General features: G+C 32.5%; 1 protein-coding gene across 4 annotated transcripts in view; it reads right to left on the reverse strand.

Annotated features, from left to right (window-relative positions):
- The window catches only part of cntnap5b (contactin associated protein family member 5b), a 179,167-nt gene that overhangs the window by 118,164 nt on the left and 36,749 nt on the right, over nucleotides 1-24,254 (reverse strand). For 3 of the 4 annotated variants that reach the window (XM_009296210.5, XM_073937420.1, XM_073937419.1), the window contains 2 exons: nucleotides 20,587-20,705; nucleotides 12,871-13,323 (listed from right to left, as the gene is read on the reverse strand). In XM_009296210.5, coding sequence (XP_009294485.1) covers nucleotides 12,871-12,958 — 88 coding nt within the window. In that variant the 5' untranslated portion in view covers nucleotides 12,959-13,323; nucleotides 20,587-20,705. The remainder of the gene's footprint in view (nucleotides 1-12,870; nucleotides 13,324-20,586; nucleotides 20,706-24,254) is intronic. The other variant, XM_073937421.1, reaches the window with a different exon arrangement.

Genomic DNA, 24,254 nt, shown 5'->3' on the forward strand with positions numbered 1-24,254 from the left:
CTGTTAGTTTTAAAGTCAGCTAATGTTATGGAAGGGCATTGATGTTATGGAAAAAAGTAATAGTAATGTAACTACCCCCATCATTCATTCTTCAAGCAAATGTGTAAATGTTAAATTATTCTGCAATAACGTTAATTGCATTGGCATATTTATCTGACCTTTACCCAGCTTGTAGTAGTCAATCTAAAAGCTATTTAGTTTCTTATGACTATACACTAGCAGTGGAATTTACTGTGATGTGATGGGGCGCCACCTGAAATCTTGCCTAGGGTGCCAAACTGGTTAGGGCCGGGCCTGTCAAAGTGCGATTGGGATGTTCACATACAGTATGTCTTATGAACCGAGCTAAAGAGGCAAACACACGAGGTTCTGAAACAAACGTCTAGGTGTGAGAGCACCCTCATGCTGCGTTCACACCAGATACGGATGACGCGTCAAGTGCAAGTGATTTACATATTAAGTCAATGCAAAGGTGCGAAAAGACATCCTGTGGCCTGATTGGTGCAGTTCGAGTTGACCGTTTCATGCATTTTGCAGGAATCACTCGTGTTGGACAGTTTTAACTTTAGCAGACATTCGCGCCACGTTAACCAATCAGGAGCTTTCTGTTGTAGGGGAGGGGTTGTTTTGGCATTTATTATTTATTAAGCATTTATTTACGTGTAAATATCGTGATTTTTCTGCATGTGCCACATCTGGTGTGAACGCAGCATTAATCACACGTGTGATCGATCAATATACAGAACGCATTTTGTACAAATGTAGAACAGCTCGTATATGTATAATAGAATATGTATAGTTCCACTTAGGTCTACATACAAACAAACATTTCACATTGTTTATTTTACCCCTTTTATATGGATATAGTAGTTAACACAGCAACATTCTGTATATAACTGTTTGTACAAAAGTAACAGACGGATAGGTCAGAAGTAACACAACAACACATGCCAGATTTACTGGCTTACTCTTGTTTATATTGACTATGACCTTGTTATTATGTTAGACAATTCACCCAAACATGAAAGCTTAGTCTTTAATTACCCTCAAGTGGTTATATACCTTTATGATGTTTCTTTAATGTGATGAACAAGAAACTTAGAAGAAAATTATAAAACTGTAACATATTGACTTCCATACTAGGGGGGAAAAACAAATACTATGGAAGACAATAGTTACAGGTTTTTATAATTCTTTAAAATATATATATATTTTTTTTTTGTGCGCAATGGAATTAGGAAACTCAAACAGGTTTGGAACAAGTAAAAGGTGAGTAAGTGATGACAGTTTTTGTTTTTATTTCGTTTTGGGTAAACTATCACTTTACCTGCAAGCGTATATCATTTTGAAAAATAAATTAGCAAAAACAATTACAGTAAATTCCTTTTTTTTTTCCATTTTAAACTTTAGTTTAAGTAAATGTTTCAAAAGTAACCCAGCAATACAAATTGCTATTATTTAATTTTTTTTGTATTATTGGCTGTATGCACTGATTTTATAGACCTTTTTCTTGTCTGCTGCATGAAAAGCGCCATAGCTACCAGCATCTTTTGGTAGAATGTTTAGAACTTCAGTTTACAGCGTTTACAACTGGTAATTTGCACTCCGAAAATGGGTTTCAATAGCGTTTTGAGTGGATTAAGGAGTGTTTTTTGTGAAACACAACTTTAAAAGGTGTAATCAAAGCTGTTGTAATCTGTCAGATCTGGTTTAAGCATGAGAGAAAAACGTTCTCCTAGTTTACGTTTCTGCCGTCAGAAATAGTGCACACACGCGTGCGCAATACTTCACTGCATTATAGCTTAGAAACTAAACAGGTAAGTCATGCAATTTACAAAAATTAACAATAAAACTCTGTTACTGATACTCTGCTGGCGAGAGGGGTCTGGATGCAGACCTGGTGCAGTGCAATCTGGGCTGCATCCAATGCTTTTTAATGGGCTCACCTAACCCCACCCCTATCCCTACCCCTCACAATGACATCACTCTATTTGAGTGCATTGTGTCTGACATTGCATCGCTGAGTGATGCAATCTCAGTTGTCATCATAAAGGGCTGCAACCAGATACTATTGCTGCTGGCTGATGTGCATGTTCATTCTAATCACCAGCTATTTATGTTTCATTTAGTGTGTTTACCACGGTTTGTGTTTTTCTGTCATATTAAAATGTCACTTTATTTTCACTTTGTCCCAGTTATTAAATCAAAGATGAAAAAAGTAGATAAAATAGATTAAAACTATCATTTTAAAGCTGTCTAAGTGTGACTATTTATACGCATCAGCTTCCGACCGGAAGTTCTTAGCATTCTCCCTTGGCATGCACAAAGCATAAGGGGTAATTTTGCATTCTAAGAAAAAGTTCTCTAAAACATCCTAATTAAAACACTGCAATGTGGAAGTGAAACATATGGTATGGCTATTAAATGTGGGACTAAGGTAATAGCCATTTATATCCATTTACCTTTAAACAGAAAAACTCAGACTTAAAATCAACTAAAATGTTACAAAATAAAAAAAAAATGTAAATTGATCATTACTGTCACACACAAAAAAGAAACACAACTTGTAATCAGGCAAAAAGGCACAGCTATATACTGTAGTGTTTTACATTCTGCGCTTGAATACTGCTATCCAGATCTAACCACAAGACACAGTGACTACATTTACATGGACATCAGTAATCAAATTACTTGTAATAATATGATTAAGGTGTTTACATGAGTTGTTTTTTAAATGTTCCATTCATGATCCCGCTTTACATGTTATATAGCACATAATTGATTGACGTCATTGCGTCACCACACTATCCACATTCCTCCAGAGTTTCATGTAATTTTGAGTGTTTCTTTTTTAGTTTGTCGACTTCAACTGCAATTTGGCTCTTTCATTTAGGAACATTTCATGCATCCCTCGTCACAAATGAGATATTGCATGTGAGTATGAACTGCTGGAAGAGTGTTGTTTTAATGGAATTTGATACCACACAGCGTATGAGAAAAAAAAAATATATATGCATTTCGCAATGCAGGCGTGTGTGTATAAACTATCCTGTCGCATAAGGCGGCAAAAATCATGCCCAATGGTAATAGTTTGATTAGGATGTTTTCAGCATACTCCTCATGCTTTTATCTGATTTCTATTTAGTTCGATTATGATCTTAATCGGATTAAATGAATGAAAAATCATTGTGTGCATGGTAGACTCAATCTGAGTATTGTATTAAAATTGGATTATTGGTGTCCATGTAAATGTACTCACTGATGAAATCAAGTGATACAGTATTTGGCAGCTTTGTTGCATCCCAAATGTGTTGCTTTTATCCCATTTGAGACTTTCATCAAAAATCATAAAACCAGCTGATGACCAGTTTAAACTGGCAAATATGACCAGCAAGAACAAGATGAAAATTATCCTTTAAGATGGCTTTTCATCCTACTTTTCTGTCAGTTTGGACTTTTGCAGTAAGGCTGACTTTATAGAGTTCCGCTAGTGAATTTAAAAAATTGTGTTTAAGTCTTTCATTCCAAATGTGATCAAAATAGTTAATTCAATCAGTGTGTGTCAGGCATGAATTGTGTTTCTTTTTTATGTAATTGATGACTTGTGAAAATGATTGTTATTTATGTCGTATTTAATTATTAATTTGTTGTGTTGGTTGAGCCAAAGACAATTTTCCACTCAGGTGGACAATAAAGTAAAACAAACAAACAAGCCTCAACCAGCTCAAACCAGCAACCATGGTTCATTTGAGTTTTTTTTTTTCGACAGGGGAAACCATTTTCTCTCAAAACATACTAGAAAATGTCACAAATTATTAGGAAACTGTAAGCAATATATTGAATTAAACAGTATCTTTAAGAAGACTGACTGAATAATATTTTCGTTTTGTATGCCCCATTGCATAAAAAGTGGGAGAGTCTTCCAGTTGTGCAACGTGACAATCATTTCAGATTTAGAAATTCAAACCTGCTAATGATGTGTGAACACGACTTCAACAAACTGTTTGGTGTCTTTTGGGAGGCAGTAGAAACTGTTCCAGTGTGATTTACACTGACATTGACGCCGATTTACTTTTAGGCTCTTTTTTTGTGTTCAAAACATTCACATTCAAGCCACTGAATTAGTTTAGACTGGTGATATGTTCAACTGCGAACAGTATGTCCCTGAGCGCCATAATGACATCTCGAATAAAGGTTTGCAACTTTACAAGGTATGCAGTGATCTGAAAAACACTAAGCCTAATTAGCACACGACATACCGTTGGTATACTACAGTATTTACAGTGGAGCTGCACAGAAACGCAGGTGGATTGTATTTGCAAATATTATAGTGAAGAGTATACCACATGGAAAAAATTAATCAAAAGGTTTGCAAAGCCTTGATAATAATTATAAACACACACTGTAAAATGCTTAGAAACTTTGTACAATATATAATAATATAATATAATATAATATAATATAATATAATATAATATAATATAATTTTAAGAGTTAACACTTAGAGGATGATTTATAATAAGCTTGTTTGGCATGCAAGGGATCCTCGAGCACAGAGCTCATCTTCCAGATGAAGATGGTTGTGGAATGAATACTGTAGTTTATTTATAGGGACTTAGGAATATACTCTGATTGGAGGATCATGTTTTAGCTAATGCAGGACCGGTTGTGGTCAATCATAAGCATGTGATCCTCTCGAAATTAGTTCATAAATAACTTATTTAATATAATAACTACGCATAATATAATAACCTATATATTATAAAAAATGTATAATGTAAAAATATATTTAGATTTCTACAATTTCATGATTTTGTTTAAATATTTTATTTTTTTTAATTTTGCATGAAATGTCCTCATGTTAAATATGAAATACAGAAATATTTAAATTTGCATTTCAGCTGGTTATTTATAATATAATATGAATTCTAAAATTGATTTTAAACGCACAAACAAAAATGCAAGTATATTTTTACCACAAAAAATATATATTTAAGTTGTTTTTAAGAACTTATGTGTCAAAAAGATATATTTATCCATGAGGTTTCATATCTATCAGCGTGTTACTATATATATATATATATATATATATATATATATATATATATATATATATATATATATATATATATATATATATATAACAGTGGTTGGTTCTGTAGGGAAAATAATATATATTTAATAAATATATGTAGCTTAAGAGGCCTAATACTTTTCACCTTAAAGGGTGTTTAAAAATTAAAAACTGCTTTTATTCTAGTCGAAATAAAACAAATAAGACTTTCTCCAGAAGAAAAAAATATTGTCAGACATACTGTGAAAATGTCTTTGCTCTGTTAAAAATTGTTAGATAAATATTTAAAAACGAAAAAGAAATTCAAATGGGGGCTTATAATTCTGACTTCAACTGTATATATATATTTATATATATATATATATATATATATATATATATATATATATATATATATATATATATATATATATATATATATATATATATATATATAACTTAGTACTTTAGTGAACAATCTTGTCATGTTGCGATAAAATGGTAATACCTTGCATTTTTTTCATGCTGTATGCATTAGTAAATGGCATGCTGCCAGTTTTAGGGAAACTTGGACCACTGATGCTCACAATCTGCTTCTATAAAAAAAGACAGTTGTTTGTTGATATAAGTTTTGCATCATTAGAAAATAAAACAAACTTGTTTATATACTGCATATCTTGTTATTTCACTGTTTCCAGCATCCTACATGCACCGATCCAAACCTTCAGGGGGCCCTGAAGACGAACTCAATCTTGATTACTTATCTTTTGATTAACGCTTCGGAATGTTCTATGGAATTTGCTGCTTATTAAAAAAACGAGACGTTCCTCGCATCTCACAGAACAACTAAGAATCTTTCCTCTTTTTTTCTTCATCGTCGTCTTCTCATTTTTTTTCTCCCCAACCCACGCATCTATCAGAATAGATTTTCTGGCATTTATTATGCGCCTTAAAATACCCAATGGCGCTGTCGTGATAAACACTCACCGGCGGTGAAAATCAGCCAAATGTATGTGAGTTAAAGGCCATTTAGGGCCAGGATGGGAGTTTGTAGGTGGATAAAGGTTTGTCTTGAACTTCTAAGGTCAGGCTTTCACATCGGCTATGGATCCGCCTCTTGTTTGGGGCCGAAATTACAGCTGACACATGTGCTGACAAGATCGAGGCAATTATTGAGTTAGACAATGATCTACTGTACAGTGCAAGCGCTGTGGTTTTCTTTCCTAGACAAGGAGAGAGAGATGTTTGAGCACTACAAGGCCAGAAGAGATACCCTGCCTGTCCGTGAACTAGCCGGCCTTTTGTTTTTGTTCTATATTTTAAACTATTTAAACGTGTTTATAATCGAATGTGTGGGGTGGTAAACAAGAAAATATTGATCGGCAAGAAAACAAAAAGACACTTGGAATGATAAGTATATTAGTGTTTTGTTATCTGTTGCTTTAAATGCTTGATTCTGATTGGCTGTAAATGTTTTAACAGGAGTTCCATGATCCTGTATGGGGTTTTCTAAGTAACCCAACTGTTAAACAGGACGACAAATTGCATCAAAAGATGTTAGCAATATGTCGAATTAGCAATGTGCTTATATATGCTGTTATATAGGATGTTAAGGGATAGATATAATAGATAGCAAGATGCAAAATCATACTTGCAAATGTGCTTGAAAATAGTGTAGTAAAACAGGCAAACAGCATGCTAGCAACAAGAACGCAAATGCTAGTCATGTGTTAAAACTACTTTTACAACAAGAAGGGTAGCTTCAATCTTTTAAAACTTCTTCAACCCAACCTGATCTCACAAGGAAACATAAGTATTTTACGTCTTGTCAGTTTAGTTGCTAATTCGTACAAGTTCATACAAGTTTAGTCAAACGAAAATGAACGATTTTAAAAAGGAGGCGTGGCACCTAATATTCCAGTGTCTTCTAAAATCTGATCTGCAACTAGCAAAGCCTAAAAGGTAGTGTTGATCGGACATGTTAACTAGAAAGATGCTAGCCACAACTTAATTCATGACAGCAATGTACTCAAACATGCTAACAATGAGGAAAAACATACCAGCAATACTTACATATGCTAACAGCATGGTAACCCTGCTGAAAAATCCAGCTTAAACCAGCCTAGGATGGTTGGCTGGTTTTAGCTGGTCGACCAGCCTGGTTTTAGAGGGGTTTTGGCCATTTCCAGGCTGGTTTCCAGCCATTTCCGGCCTGGTCTTAGCTGGTCAGGCTGGAAGGTGACCAGCTAAACCCATCTAAAACCAGCTTGATCATCCTGGTTTAAGCTGGATATAGTTGTTTTTGGCTGGGCTCCCTGCCTGCCTAGGCTGGTCAAGCTGGTTTTAGCTGGTCATCTCCCAGCCTGTCCAGTTAAAGCCAGGCTGGAAATGGTCGACCAGCTAAAACCAGCCAACCATCCAAGGCTGGTTTAAGCTGGATTTTTCAGCAGAGAACAGACTGTTAAATATGCTAGCAAAGCTTTAAAAAACTTCAACTACTTCAGCGTGAACACAAACTTGATCTAGCTAAGTTTAATACTACTTTAAAAATGCTAAATAATGTTTAGTGTATTGTCAACAACAATAAAATACAGAAAATAAAAATGGTTTTAAACTTTTGACTTCAGTTGAATTATGAACATTATGATTGTACGATTTTTAAAAGGAGACGTGGCACCCAATTCCACCCCTAAACCCAACCATCATTGGGGATGAGCAAATCATACCAAATTGTATGAATGAGATCTTACAAATTGACATAAATTAGCCACTAAAAAAGTTATGAACTGCTGTGAAATCATGTTGGTAAAATCACTATTGCTATACTAGAAAATCAAGACTTTAACTTCAAGGATTTCTGATTTGGTTTCTAAAACCAACATAATGCACCGTTATTATTGCTCTTGTTCTGTCACAGTATGCTAAGTAAAATATGCTAGCAGCAACTTGCTAAATCTTACAATCTGCTGAAACAAGCTATCTTTGATTTAAAACACCAGATTATTTAAAAAATGCTAATAACATGCTAAATAACATGCCAAAACATGCTAAAACATTTTAGCTTGTGTTTAGATGCTAACAATGTATTAAAATGACTAAACTGAGCAACACGATAGCAAATGCTAGCCATGTGTTAAAAACTACTATTACTACTAGAAGGTTAACTTTAAACTTTTAAATGTTCTGGTCAGGCTTTATTAAGCCAATTCAAACCTTTTTCAACTTAGCCTTATTAATATTTTTCAAAAGACAAGGAAGTGTGTATTAAATATTGCAAGTGTGTCTTGTTTAAAGTTGTAATATTTAAGTCACTCTGACAATCTGTACAGCGTCACTAGAAATGGCTAATTTGTGTTTATATGCTCAACAAAAGATGCTAAAAATATGTGAAATCATACAAACAATGTGTCAAAACATACTCGCAGCATTCAAAGACATGCTAAAAGTATGTTAGCATTTTGTAATTGCTAGCACTGTGTTAAAATTACCATTACTTCAAACTGAACACTTTCAACTTGAAACGACTTTCTAAGGGCAACATCAGGTTTTATCTAGCTAAGCTTAGTGATATTTAAAAACAATGAAGAACACTCTTCCTGTGTGTTTATATTCAGATCAAATATGCAAATGAAAAGTCAACATACTTTGGCTTTTAAATCAACATTTCACTTGTGAATCCAACTTAATATTTAAAGCATAAAAGGTAGCGTTGAAAGGACATGTTAACTAGAAAGATGCTAGCCACAACTTGATTCATGCTAGCAATGTACTCAAACATGCTAACAAGGAGGAAAAACATACCAGCAATGCTCACATATGCTAACAGCATGTTAACAGACTGTTTAATATGCTAGCAAAGCTTTAAAAAACTTCCTCAACTACTTAATAATACTTAAAAAATGCTAAATAATGTTTAGTGTATTGTCAGCAAAAACAAAATACACAGAATAAAAATAGTTTCAAACTTTTGACTTCAGCTGTTAACTGTTAAACTATGAACATCCAATCTATCACTAAAGAAGCCTTAAAAAGGAGTCAAAGTTTTTAATATGCTAAGGAAACATGCTAAATCAAGCATTCAAAATGTTATAACATGCACATAAATGTTGTAAATCATGGTAGCAACGTGCTATTTACATGTTTGCAACCACAATTTCTTAAGCCAGCCTCAGATATTTATCAAGTTAGTTAAGATAAAGCAACAACAATAGTTTACTGTATATTGGTTTTGATATAAAATAGTGTGAATTCAATATAACTGTGTCACAAATACCTCAATTTTAGCATGATTAATGTATTTTATGCACAATGTATTTTATGACTGGATTTCACTTGATGTTGAATGTCACTTTCAGATCCTGAAGCGCCAACCTCGACTCTGTGACCTCCTTATTTTAACGATTTAAGCGCAGAATAAGGTCCCGGCAGATTTTTCTAAAGTCTGGACCTTCCAGATCAGGTAATTAAAAGGAGTAATTGACTTTTTTTCAGCTGAACGCTGTCAGGCATGTTCGATCAAAGCAGAGAGAGGAAATCTAGGCCACCAACCACGGGCTCTCTCAAAGACACTTTCCCCTCATTAGATTTAATAGACTGCAACGTTTCCACCTCGCAAGAATCCATATCTCCAAATCAACACTGTAAATAAAGTATACAGAGGCGTTGTTATTTTCGACACCCGTTTCCAGGCCCCGTTCCAGTTCCGCATTTCATTAGGAGACTCTCTTCTATCTTTCAGCAATCTGTTGTATGAAGAGTTTGTTAATTATAATTTGTGCAACCTAATGGGTTATGAGAACGCCACGGTTAGTGCGGTTATTAATATCAGCGCTTAACCACAGATGGTTTCGTGCCTGCAAAGTCCCGCTGCCTTCTGTTGGATCTCTAATCTATAATTATTATCTAACACTAATATTTATTTGGCTGGAAAGGCGCTACTAATTATGCCGCAAACGTGAAGCCATTTCAAGTCAAGGATGAGGCCGTTTGGAGTTTATCGATGACCACAGAATGTGACGACGGGTCGTTCGAAGTTCATATTGAAATGTAAAGATTTTTTGTTAAGTTACGATTTTGATGAACACTTTGATTTGTTTTAAACAAATTTTGCGTCAAAAGTCAACTACATAAATCACAAATAAATACAGTAAATAAAAAGTTGCTATGTTTTCAGACATGTTTGTGTTAATTTTTAGACAAAACAATAGCAATGTCTTAACTCTTCTTCGTTAACGTTCGTTATTGTGGCCAATTAACATTTTCTGAAAAAAATAAAAGCTCTATGACAAAATCTGTATTTGAAATTTGGAAAAAAAACTATATACTATAACTATAACAAATATTAACAGTTTACTATATATTTAAATTTACAGAAGACAATTTATGTAAGAGTGTAATGCAAATATCATAAAAAAACGTATCCCTTAGAATAAGAATTAATATCGCGCAACACCAAATACGAATATTTTCCTTTATTAGCGTCATATCAAGCTGCTATTATACAAACACAATCTTACGTAATTCGTGACTTTGTATTTTTGTGGCTAGTTCGTATTAAAGTGTACATTCTTATTGATCGATTTTAATCCATTTTGCTTATCACCCCGATGACGTTTGTTTTTTTATTTATTTATTTTTTAGGCTAAACCAAACCAATCTCCGTTTTAAAAAAAAAAAATCTAACAAATGTAACTGTATATGAATTAGCCGTTTTTCTGACAATATGTAAAATAGTTATGTTTCCTCATGAGATTGGTTTGGTTATATCCATTTGTCAGCAAGACATTCTCACTTTATAAAATATAACAGAAATTCTGTATTATCACTTAAAATTGCGTATGTTTTATTAGCAGGTCCAAAAAACTGTTGAATTTTTACGAGAAACCATGAATGATGACGGAACATTATTTTCTCTGAAATTATTTGAAACATTAAAGTAGGTCCTTTACTTGCATTTAACATTCTTTCTATATACATAAAATTTAGACACTAAAGTGGGGCATTTAGTTTTTTATCCATACATAATTTCAACATTTAATTTTTTTTAATGATGCATGCTCTGGCATTAAATTGGCCTTGATTCCTACCTGCCAAATTTCCATTTATGTACTTATTTATTTCAAATCGATGTAGCTCATATGCAAATAAGCCATGACGGATTTGCATATTCATATCGGACAACCCCAATCTTCCTCAGAGAGTGATGCAAATCTCAGTTCTACAGAGCTATATATGACTCATATTCACAATAGTCTGCGCCAACAGTCACATTGCCAGGCATATTATTACTTCTTTTGGCTTATTTGCCAGCTTTTCAAACCATTTAAAAATCGACCCATCAAACACAAATCAACCAAAAGTCACTAAAATATGCAGTCAGTTAAAAATGCGTAAAAAAATGGCTGTTCAAATTATAATTTCCAGTTCTTCCCAAGCCATTAATCCCTACAGCTAACTTTTTTTTTACTATTATTATTTCTGAAGAATGTCCTCCTACGAATTACATAAATCTTCATAAGAGCCACTGATGGTATGTTTAAGGCCCTTGAACAAGCTCTGTGACTCATTTAGATGTCAACGGCGTTGATCTGCACAGGAAAACAGCGCATCCTAGCGGTCACTTTTCACTCTAAAACGAGATCCGCAGAAGTCTGTCCTTACATTTTAGAGATCAATAAATGATTGATTTATTGAATTACTTATTTATAAGCCCCTGTGTATTTAATTATCGCATTACATGCTCATAAATCGTCTTTAGAAAGTCTAGTAAGCAGAAACCAAAAGAGAGAAAAAAATGTTGCTTTCTCTCTCTCCCCCCAAATGCCCTCATTAGTTCAGTGGCAGCACTTTAAATATGCATTTAATTACACACATAGATGCATACAGAAATTCGTATTGTACCAAAGCATTTAAATGTATGCTTAAACAGTTTAAAAAACGCTTGGTGAATTAAAATGTTGTATGCAATTATTGTTGCTTTTAATATTCCTAATTAACAACAAAGTCACTGTTGCAGTAACTAAATGAGCCAGGATTTGGACGTGAAATTATCTATCTATCTATCTATCTATCTATCTATCTATCTATCTATCTATCTATCTATCTATCTATCTATCTATCTATCTATCTATCTATCTATCTATCTGTCTGTCTATCTATCTATCTATCATATTATTTATGCTAAAAATAAATAAATAATAATTCAATCTAACTAATATTAGCCTATACAAAGTTAATACATTTGTACTTGCACTTCCTAATATACATAAATATATAGACTGTTACAAATATTGTAAAGCATGCACATACATTTTATGTAAATGTTCTATATAATATACAAGATATTGTAGTTGACAGTTAAATTTGACAATTTTTAACTAAACAAAAATATTAAAAGTAAATAGCCTACTACATAAATAAAAAATATATCTAACAAAAACTAGCATATATTAATTAAACAATTACATTTGATCACTGTTTAAATGTTATTAAACTCATACAAACGCAACAATATGCATAAAACATACACACAATATGAAACTGAAGACAAAAAAACGATTGTTTTAATACAGTGCTTGGTCAAATATGGACAAACGCAGATTGAGTTGGGTTAAAAAGTGACATTTGAATTTGCATGAAAAACTTAACCCAATGTTGGATCAAATATGGAAAACCCCAACGTGGGGTTAACATAACCCAGCATGTTTGCAGTGTGTTTCATCAACAATCAATAAATAATTATTAGATTTTATATTCATTTTTTAAAACAATTAAACGCTTCATTAAAGGTCACAATTAATGAATGTAAATACACTCACAGTTATTGGCTGCCAGCGTGGTGCGTAGCGCGCAGAAGAGCGCGAGCGCGTGGAGACTCAGCGCGTCCATCATCACCAACATCATCATTAATTTTCTCCAAAAGCACAATATACGCTTTTATCCAAGTTGCACTGTATTCCCAGCCAGCGTTAAAATAGCTCCAGGAAAAAACAACAACAACAACAGGACAGTTCGGGATCGGGTCCAGCGGCTCTTCGGCTAGTCTGTCCAGAGATGAATCGAATCAGACACTCCCCCCATAGTTGCTCTTAAAGACATACGGTGGGCTCTTTCCACAAGACTTGACTTAATTTTATTTTTTACATTTGTTTGTCAGGGTAGTCTTCAGATTCAAGTCATGTTATTCCGAACTGCGCGGGTCCAGCTGGAGTCAGTGAGGTAAAAGCACGCGAAGACTCTGCGTGGAGAAGCTGGAAGCCGAATGATACGATCTGTGGGAAGCAGTTGAGTTTACACAGTGAGAGAGAGAGAGAGAGAAAGAGAGAGAGAGAGAGAGAGAGAGAGAGGTTCAGCACCACACATGTGGACAGCAGCGCTCACTGGCGCGCGCTCCCGCTCGCGGTCCCGCGCTCTAACATTTTAATCGACTGGAGCTGTCGTCTGTTTTAAATCTTCATATGTTTCCATAATCGTCTGCCAGTATGTTGAATAGATTCAGTAACAGCACTGCAGGCGATTAGGGCACAATATTTAACTAGTTATCGACAAGAATGACAAACGTCTGGTTTTCTAAAAGCTTGCGTTTTAGGTTTAACACACGTCATAAAACGTGTTTTATACATCACTTTTTTGGAAGGACACTATATAGGCTACACTGTATAACTGAAGGGTAACTAGTGTGAATCCTATCTCCTCAACTTTTCTAATTTAGGATGTAATGTAATTTTCTCAGTATTGGGTTGTGGCTATAAGGGCATTCGCTGTGTAAAACATGCGCTGGAAAAGTTGGTGGTTCATTCCTCTGTGGTGATCCCTGAAAAATAAGTAACTAAGCTGAAGGAAAATCAATGAATGTAATGCCTGCTTTGAAATGAAAATAAATGCTATACAAATAATCTTGAATTTAATTAATTGAAAACGTTTAGTTTAAAAAGTTTGCAACAGAGTTGTTTTATTAAACATAGGCTAATTTGCATACATTTCAAAGCACAGAATTCTGAATATTGGATAAAGTCAGGCTCCAAATTATTATTTTTTCGACATGTTAGTCAAAGGTTTTTAAAGAGGGGATTTTGATAATATCTTTTTATTATAATTCAGAAAATTATACTTTCATAAAGGCAGGAAAATCTTTCAGAATACATATATATGATTAAAACAGAGCAAAGCATTTGGGAAAAAAAAACTGCCTTTAAAAATATGTATCATAATCCAAGACTGTAGACACAAATTGATTACTTGTGACATAAGAAACATTTAAGATGTCATTTGGATGTTTTTCCTTTTTATATTAGACTGAAAATAAATCTCCAAAAAGAGACCAAAATTTATAGGTGCCTGAAAAATATTTATTTATTTATTATCTTTTTATTTATTTATTTATTTATTTATTTATTTATTTAATGTATTTATTTATTTATTTAATGTATTTATTTATTGAATTAATTAATTAATTAATTAATTAATTTATTTATTTATTTAATGTATTTATATAATGTATTTATTTATTTATTTAATGTATTTATTTATTTATTTATTTAATGTATTTATTTATTTAATGCATTAATTAATTAATTAATTTATTTATTTATTTATTGTATTATTATTGTTTTAATTTTGCTTGCAGTTTCTTTCACTTTAATCTAAATCTAGCCCCTAACCTGTGAAAATTAATATCAAGTACAGGGAGTGTTTAATAACCTGCGGCTCACAGCTCTTGTTTGTTTCTCTTCAAATTCATTTGGGAGACTCAAAAACATAGACAAACAAGTCAAGCTGTGTTACATTAAGAATGCAGTCTTATAAAGCAAATGTAAGCGTAGCATAACAAGTTCAAAAAGAGATGTCAATTAATATTGTATTGGACTTTAGGTGGAATTTGCGCTCAAACTCATACTTATTTAATACCAATGTTAAACATAGGAAGTTCATGAAGATACAGAAAAATGCTAACGCGTGCACACATAAAATATTTATCCTATATGTGAAGATTTCAGATGTATCCTTCATTCATTCATTTACTTTTTGGCTTAGTTCCTTTATTAATCTGGGGTCGCCACAGTGAAATGAACCGCCAACTGCAAAAATGTTTTACGCAGCGGATGCCCTTCCAGCTGCAACCCATCACTGGGAAAAGTTCAGATGCAAAAAATACTCTACATGCCATTTGAAATTTTCTTCAAAACTGAGCGTTTTTATCGTGTTCCTGTGTGTAGGTTCAACACATTCACTTTCATGTTGAAGAATACGGCCCTTTCATTGTCTTTAAAATGAAGTAACTCAACACAAACATATAAGAGTCTGAGAAAAATGCTTATTTTCAATGGAAACTTCAGATGGCACTTAGAGGCTTTTGCATCTAAACTCTTCATTTGTAGAATTGTATAAATGTACTTTCATTTTTGTGGCTTTGAGATTTTATAAGACTTTTTTTTTAAGAAAAAAAAAAGGAAAACAACAGAAATGTGTGTGTTTGTGTATACAGTGTATGACTGTGTGTGAATCAGTGCGTGTGGATGTTTCCCAGAGATGGGTTGCGGCTGGAAGGGCATCTGCTGCGTAAAAACTTGCTGAATAACTTGGCAGTTCATTCCGCTGTGGCGACCCCGGATTAATAAAAAGACTGAGCCGAAAAGAAAATGAATGAATGAATGAAAAAGCAGCAAAAACCTATTTTTTGCTTCTTTTTTTTAATGTACTGTCAACTGTTAGTGGTTTATTATGTTTAACAATATGTTAAGCACCAATTAGTCACAGAATCAACTGGTCCATATAATTTTTAAGCATTTTGACTCCTTTTAAATGAATAATGGATTCATTCATTCATTTTCTTGTCGGCTTAGTCCCTTTATTAATCCGGGGTCGCCACAGCGGAATGAACCGCCAACTTATCCAGCAAGTTTTTACACAGCGGATGCCCTTCCAGCTGCAACCCATCTCTGGGAAACATCCACACATACACTACGGACAATTTAGCCTACCCAATTCACCTGTACCGCATGTCTTTGGACTGTGGGGGAAACCGGAGTACCCGGAGGAAACCCACGCGAACGCAGGAAGAACATGCAAACTCCACACAGAAACGCCAACTGAGCCGAGGATCAAACCAGCGTCCAGCAACCTTCTTGCTTTGAGGCGAACGTGCTACCCACTGCGCCACTGCGTCGCCGATAATGGATTCAGTTTAGTGTAAATATACATTTGCTGTACAGTCCAGTTTAAGAACAACGAATGGAAAATGCTTGCATTGTGCCATGTGGCCATCTGTTTGTGTGTGATACAAACAAAAGTGGCAAAACACAACAAAACGACTAAAAATGTATCTAAAAACTTTAAAACCTTAACTAAAATTAATTCAAATTCTGAATAGGTCTTTCTACTAAAATATCTAAAAACATATCAAGAAAAGTATGCAGTTAACTAAAAATAAACCACCAATACTTCTTTATATATATTTTTAGAAATGATGTCAATTGACAAGCATATTTAATTTTATTTTAGCTTGAAATAATAAAAATAATACTATCAAAAATATATGCATTTAGTAACCAAATATTACCAAAATCACACAAAAAATAAGAAAAAAATACAATGAATCTGCATTAAATTATTCATTCTACTAAGTGAGTATTTACACACATGAAAAAAGGGATTTTTAAAGCATTTATATGGTTTAAAAACAAACAAAAAGTTTCAATTTTTAGTGCATTGCTGTCTCGTAAAAACACTTCACTCTTCCTTTATATCTGAAAGATTAATAATCAACCATATTCTCCATAATGCTAATGTGCTTCATTCCTTCGAGATCAGCGAATTAAAGCCAGATCAGTGTTAATTATTCATCTAAAATACAGAAATGACTGATCCATCATGCAGAAAGTCAAGCTGAAGACATCATAATTTAAAACGAGAACATAGAAAGCTAAATATACTGACACATCGGAGATAATGCATTTTACAGATGCGCTGATAATCTCTCGCAGGTCAGGGTTCATAATGGCATCTGTTTGAGACTGGATTATAAGAATCCAGACTACAGCGATTAAAGCATTAAATCCCAGAGGACATTTTGACGGACAATGATACTGTTAAAAAAAAGGAAAGAAGCTCTTTGATAAAGTCTAGTTTGTATCTTTGATAAGTTAAATATATGCTTTTGTTCATGGATCCACTTTCTGAAATCATTGTGTCAAAATAATCCGAGAGGAATTGCAGTTATTTCCCCATTGTTTTTTTTTTTTTTTTTTTTTTTTGTAGACAGTTACAGACAGATGGAATTATTTTTAGAATCATAATTCTAAGAAATCACTCAACAATTCTCAGGTTTTACTGGATTTACTGGATTAAACACTTTGGATCAACTTTACTCTAAGAAGTATGCTTTTAACTGAATATATTACAAAACTGTAATAAATAAAGATCAATTAATTTAGGTGTCATTCATTTATATATATATATATATATATATATATATATATATATATATATATATATATATATATATATATATATATATTTATTTTTTATTTATTTTATTTTTTTATTTTTTTTATTTTATTTTTTTTTTTTGGCTTAGTCCCTTTATTAATCCGGGGTTGCCACAGCGGAATGAACCGGCAACTTATCCAGCATATGTTTTACGCAGCGGATGCCCATCCAGCTGCAACTCATCTATGGGAAACTAATTTATTTATAACAAGTTGAAGTAATATATAAGCAGCCATTTAAGTAGTTAGGTAAGGGTTTGAGTAGAATGATAATATTTTGTTTAATACTTAGTGGACACCTAGATGTGAAAAAGACATCAAAAATATTCAGAAAACAAGTCAAAGGTCTAAATTGATCTGATGTCAGTTGCCTACCTTGATATCAAAACTACATCAAATTGACATCAAAAATCAATGTCAAAAACACATCAAAAATCCATTACAGAACTGTCATTGAATCGATTTTGGCGCTAATATTAGATGTCTATTTGATGTCATTTTGACATCATGGTAGTTTTCTTGCATTTTAGCGATACAAAATCTAGTGTAAAATTGTCATTTGCAACTGAAGCTTTCAGTTGAATAAAACTTTTCCTTTAGTACAGCACTTGTTATGTCGTTATTTGGATAAACAAAAGGACGTCATTGTGTGGATGTCAAATAGACGTCAAGGTTTTGAATCCATTACTATTTTTGATGATTTTTTTATTTCACTTCATGCTTGGTGTAAATTTGAGCTTTGACCAAGGTGCCTGCTGGATCCAATAGAGGTTTCACAGCATTTCTTCCATATTTAAAATAAAAATATGGTCAATTAATATGTTATCAGAATCATAATTCTAAGAAATCACTCAACAACTCTCAGGTTCTCTAGATTTACTGGATTAAACACGTATGATCAACTTTACTTTAAACATGATGTTTTTAACTGAATATTACTGAAAAATAATAAATTAAGATTGATTCATTTACTGTGTGTGTAACAAGTAATTTAAGCGTTTGAGTAGAATGATAATATTTGTTTAATACTTAGGGGGCACCTTGATGTCAAAAAAACACATCAAAAATCCATTACAGAACTGTCCTTTAATCAATTTTTGGTGCCAATGTTAGATGTCTTTTGGATGTTGGTTTGAATTCAAGGCAGTTTACTTTGTAGAGATACAAAATGAAGTATAAATTTGTCATTTGGAATTGAAGTTTTCAAATGAATAAACCTTTTCCTTTATTATAATACTTTGTGTTGTTATTTTGGTGATCAAAATGGGCATCATTGTGTGAATGTCAACTAGACGTCAAGATTTTGAATCGATTACTATTTTTGACGTTTTTATTTATTTATATATATTTTTTATGCCATGCTAGATGTCAATTTGCTGTTGTTTTGACATCAAGGTGCCTGCTGGGTTCTATAGAGGTTTCATAGTATTTCTTCCATATTTAAAATACAAATATGGTCAATTAAAATAACAATTTGTCAGAACTGTAAATGTTTTCTTGTGTTGCAGGTCATATTGTAAGAACGTAAAAGAGGATGTATATAATGAGAAATGCTGTTTGGCATCGTTAACATTATAGCTACAAATGAATTCACAGTTATCCTTCAAACCGCTGTAAATACTCACAATCTTCACCAGCGCATGTAATGTCTCTATGCGGCCGCATTCCCTGCATTCTACATTTGAAATAATGAAACTGAGCTTAAAAGAAGTATGTGAATATTTTGTATGACTTACACATGCTTGTAATCGAAATGTTATATATATATATATATATATATATATATATATATATATATATATATATATATATATATATATATATAAAAGATACTTGTCAAATTGTATTTTAGAGAGCAGGCATGACCAAACTCTTTACACTAGATGCCGAAATCGTTGTAAGAGACATGACGTTTCATGAAGTGGTACCAACCTACGAATCACAACGCATAATGTTAGCTGACCAATCATTGGCTGATGAGGGCAGCCCTTCAGAGGAACCAGGAAATATGACAGTTGTTTTCATGTTAGCTGAGTAGTAAAAAAGAATTAGGGTAAGATATGAAAAAAAATTCGTAAGTCTTTATTTATTTATTTATTTTACAAACGCAAGAGCACTCATTGTTTGTGTCATATAAACACAATCAAGCCTTAACAACATTTTGGACCACGAATTTAACTATAAAAACATTATTTGTGTTGTCTAAAAAATTATCTGAAAACAGTTAATGAAGCAACATTTTACTTGAAATTAGGAAGATAAGTTATCAGAATTTTATAGATCATTTCAATTTTTTTACGCAAACATGTAACTATAATTCGTAAATCCAGAGAAAGTGAGAATTTTCAGGTGGTCTCTAACTGTTTTTTTTTTTTTTTTTTTTTGGACTGATGATTAATTTATGTTTCAAGAGTTCAGAAACATTAAGATGATTCTGTGTATGAATGCCAAGAGTGTGATACATCATTTGCTTTAATTAGCTGGATTTGAAGAATAAAGGTTAATGATTGACTGAGACTGAACTTTTAATGTATCAATTTGCATATAAGACCAAAACATTTACAAACACTAGAGAAGCAAAATACTTTTTTTAAAATACATTATTTACATTTTTGTCCAGGATTTACAGGTCTGAACCTTTTGAACACATCTGAAGCAATCCATAAAGATTTGTGATGGTTTTCTGTCACATTAGTCAATTTTGTGACATTTTCTAACAGAATCAAATTAATATTTATTATATTTAAGAAAATCTCAGAACATTCTGCTACTCATTTATATAAACATATTTTGCCATTTTATTGAATGTATTATTATTATTATTATTATTATTATTGCTATTATCAAGCATTTGGCTGCTTTTTTACATTCTTTCTGTAAATAAATACATACTTTTTGATCAATACAATATAAAAATATGAAGAAGATATAATAAATAACACTATATTAAACAGTAATAAATAACAAAAAATAGATAATGTATATTTTTTTAAATGATTACTTAAAAAGGCATAACATTTTGGCGCAATAGCTTAGTGGTTTGCATACCTACATATGGTGCGGCAGCACTTAAGGGCATCCCGAGTTCGAATCCCGGCTCAGGGACATTTCCCGACTCTACTACCCCCTCTCTCTCTCTCCAGCTTCCTGTCCGATTACTGTCCTATCTAATAAAGGCAAAAAAGACAAGAATAAATCTTTAAAAAAATAAAAGTCATAACAATTAAAATAACTTTTAGCCATCAAATAACTTTAGCCATCAAATCAAGTACAAGTGAATACAAGTAAACAGTTCATTACTGGAACCTATTTAGCTTTAGGGTGGTTTTCTGTGGTTTCAAAAAAAAGCTTAGATTTTATATATTTTTTTATGATTAATGGCTTGAGTTAAGATTTAATTTCACACTTGGTTTTTTGACGAACAATTTTTGAGACTCTTGGGCCCTTTTGCTTCTGAGAACAATCGGAAATATCTTTTTGCACTGATTTTAATTTAATTTCCAAAACAACAGTCATATGTTTTGGTCCCTAACTAAAACCCTGTGAAACTCCAGTGAAAGATATATAAGATATATATAAAAAAATCCTAATGTTTGAACAAAATGTTCAAAGTAAACCCAGATAGCAAAATACACTCGGGCCAGTTCCGGCTAGATTGTCGCCTGCCGGAGACTAACCCCTCGGCCCAACTTCGGCTGCCGGACTCGGGCCGGATGCCTGTGGACTCACTGCCCGATTCCGGCCCGAATCAAGCGGGCCAGATGCGGCCGCCGTAAGCGAGCCGACGCTGCGCATCCGCGCCGGAATCGGCGCGAGGGTAATGTGCGCTGCGGCCCGGAGCTGGCGCGACTCCATATTTATACACCTTATAAAACCTTTTGGTATTACATTGGTACTTGATATATGGTATTACAACCATTTGAATTTATATAACAGCAAACACAGGCTATAATGTAAACACAAAGTGTAAGCACTGCGTTTAACCTTTGAATAAAGTGCAAACTGCATACATATTCTGTAACGAAAATAATCAGACAAATGACAAAATAAATAAATGTTAAACGTTTATTGATTGCATGAAAAAAATAGTACTAAAATTTTATAAATAATTTTGTAGTGCACAAGAATATCAATATAAAAACAACAATAAAACAACACAATAAAGACACACAGAAAGATTTAAACAAAAAATCTAAAAATTACACACAAACACAGATGTTTTTTTTAAAACAACCCTGTTTTCCCAATAGACTTGAATTAAAAATTTGTAAAAAACAGCTAAATTTTATATAAACCTAAATATAGAAACCAATTTAAGATATAGCAAGAAACATCTTAAAAATACCAATGACAATCCGTAAAATATCCAAGTCAAACTTGTAAAAAGTACTGCAGAATTCTGAAGAAACATCTTGAAACATTTTTTAATAAAACATTAAAATAATAATAAACAAATATATATATATATATATATATATATATATATATATATATATATATATATATATATATATATATATATATATATATATGTATATATATATATATATATATATATATATATATATATATATATATAAATAATTGCAGAAGTATAAAGTCAAACTTTTTTTTTAAATAAACTTGAACAAAAGCAATTGCACAAACAGCAAGACATGAGTGAGATGATTATACATTTCATATATATACACGTCTTGTGCAATTTTATATTTATAATTTTATTTGTATTACGTTTATTAAAAATGTATCAAGATGTTTCTTCAGAATTTGGCGCACACACATACATACATACATACATACATACCATACATATATACACACACACACACATATATATATATACATATACATATATATATATAAATGCAAATGAAAGAAACAAATTGTTCAAGTATCAGGGAACATCCTAATACACATAAAATGTTGTTTAAAAAATAAAACAAAATAGTGATGTAGACATTTGACACATTAGCTTTCTCTTCTTTCTTCCTCCATCCCTGTCAGGGGCAAGTTGTAGCTACCTTGTAATGCATTTTTCCACTTCTTTATCAGTGGCGTGGTATGGACATTTGTCCTCACTCCATCTGTGATTAAAAGATAAACAGATAATTAGTAGTGAACAAGAACTAATGTAAAAAAAAGGAAAAAATTAGGAAAAAAGTAGGCTACCTACGAAGCAAAAAAAAAAAAACTATAAAAAAAACAAATAAACTTAAAACACTTTGAAATTAGCAAGAGCTTGAACTTACCAGTTTCTTCATTTGTTCGGGCTGCTCCTTTAGTTGATTTTCAAGCTTTTCCAAATCAAATTGGCCAAAGGAAGGTCAAATGTGTTTACATCTGGAATTTCATCACGTCTGTTTTGGTTTTGTGAGAATCAGGCCCAGCTGCTGCTTTATGACGTTGCATGATTTTAAAACTTCAGTCAGTCGTGCTAAAAAAGAAAAATAACAGATTAGTATAAATCAACCTGTAGCTTATTCTCATACAACTTCTGTAAATACAACAGTGGGTTAGACACTGCTGATATTCTCTAGTTGATCTTTACTTTCTAGCTGCATTAAACCTTAACAAATTTAGTGATGTCTTCAATTCTTACAAAGACATCACGAGATGCAATAAGTTCTGTCTTGATCTCAAACTCCACTAGAACAAAGACTGTAAATGTTCATAGGTGTACTGCAGGAGTGTCCAAACTTTTTGGGCCGAGGGCCAGATGCAAAAAAACAAACGTTGTCGCGGGCCAAATTTTGCATACATCACACAGACACGTGTATATATATATATATATATATATATATATATATATATATATATATATATATATATATATATATATATATACAGTTGAAGTCAGAATTGTTAGCCCCCCTAAATTATTAGCCACCGTTTATTTTTTCCCCAATTTCTGTTTAACGGAGAGTTAAACATTTTTTTCCACACATTTCTAAACATATTAGTTTTAGTAACTCATTTCTAATAACTGATTTATTTTATCTTTGCCATGATGACAGTAAATAATATTTGACTAGATATTTTTAAGACACTTCTATACAGCTAAAAGTGACATTTAAAGGCTTAACTAGGTTAATCAAGTTAACTAGTCAAGTTAAGGTAATTAGGCAAGTTATTTTATAACAATGGTTTGTTCTGAAGACTTAAGGGGCTAATAATTTTGACCTTAAAATGGTTCATAAAAAAAATTCAACCGCTTTTTATTCTAGCCAAAATAAAACATAAGTCTTTCTCCAAAAGAAAAAATATTATCAGACATACTGTAAAAATGTTCTTGCTCTGTTAAACATCATTTGGGAAATATTTAAAAAAGATGAAATAAATCAATGAGGGGCTAATAATTCAGACTTCAACTGTGTGTAGATAGATAGATAGATAGATAGATAGATAGATAGATAGATAGATAGATAGATAGATAGATAGATAGATAGATAGACAGACAGATAGACGGATAGATAGATAGATAGATAGATAGATAGATAGATAGATAGATAGATAGATAGATAGATAGATAGATAGATAGATCATAACAAGAACTGCTGCTTAATTGAATGCATGTAATAGCGACACCCGGTGGTTATTTATTGAATTACGTTCATTTTTGTATAGCGGGCCAGATTCTATTGATATTTATAAAAAGCCTCGCGGGCCGTAGATGGCCCGTGGGCCGGAGTTTGGACACGCCTGGTGTACTGGAATGT

Source organism: Danio rerio, chromosome 22, assembly GCF_049306965.1.
Source record: "Danio rerio strain Tuebingen ecotype United States chromosome 22, GRCz12tu, whole genome shotgun sequence".
Classification (NCBI taxonomy): Eukaryota; Metazoa; Chordata; class Actinopteri; order Cypriniformes; family Danionidae; genus Danio; species Danio rerio.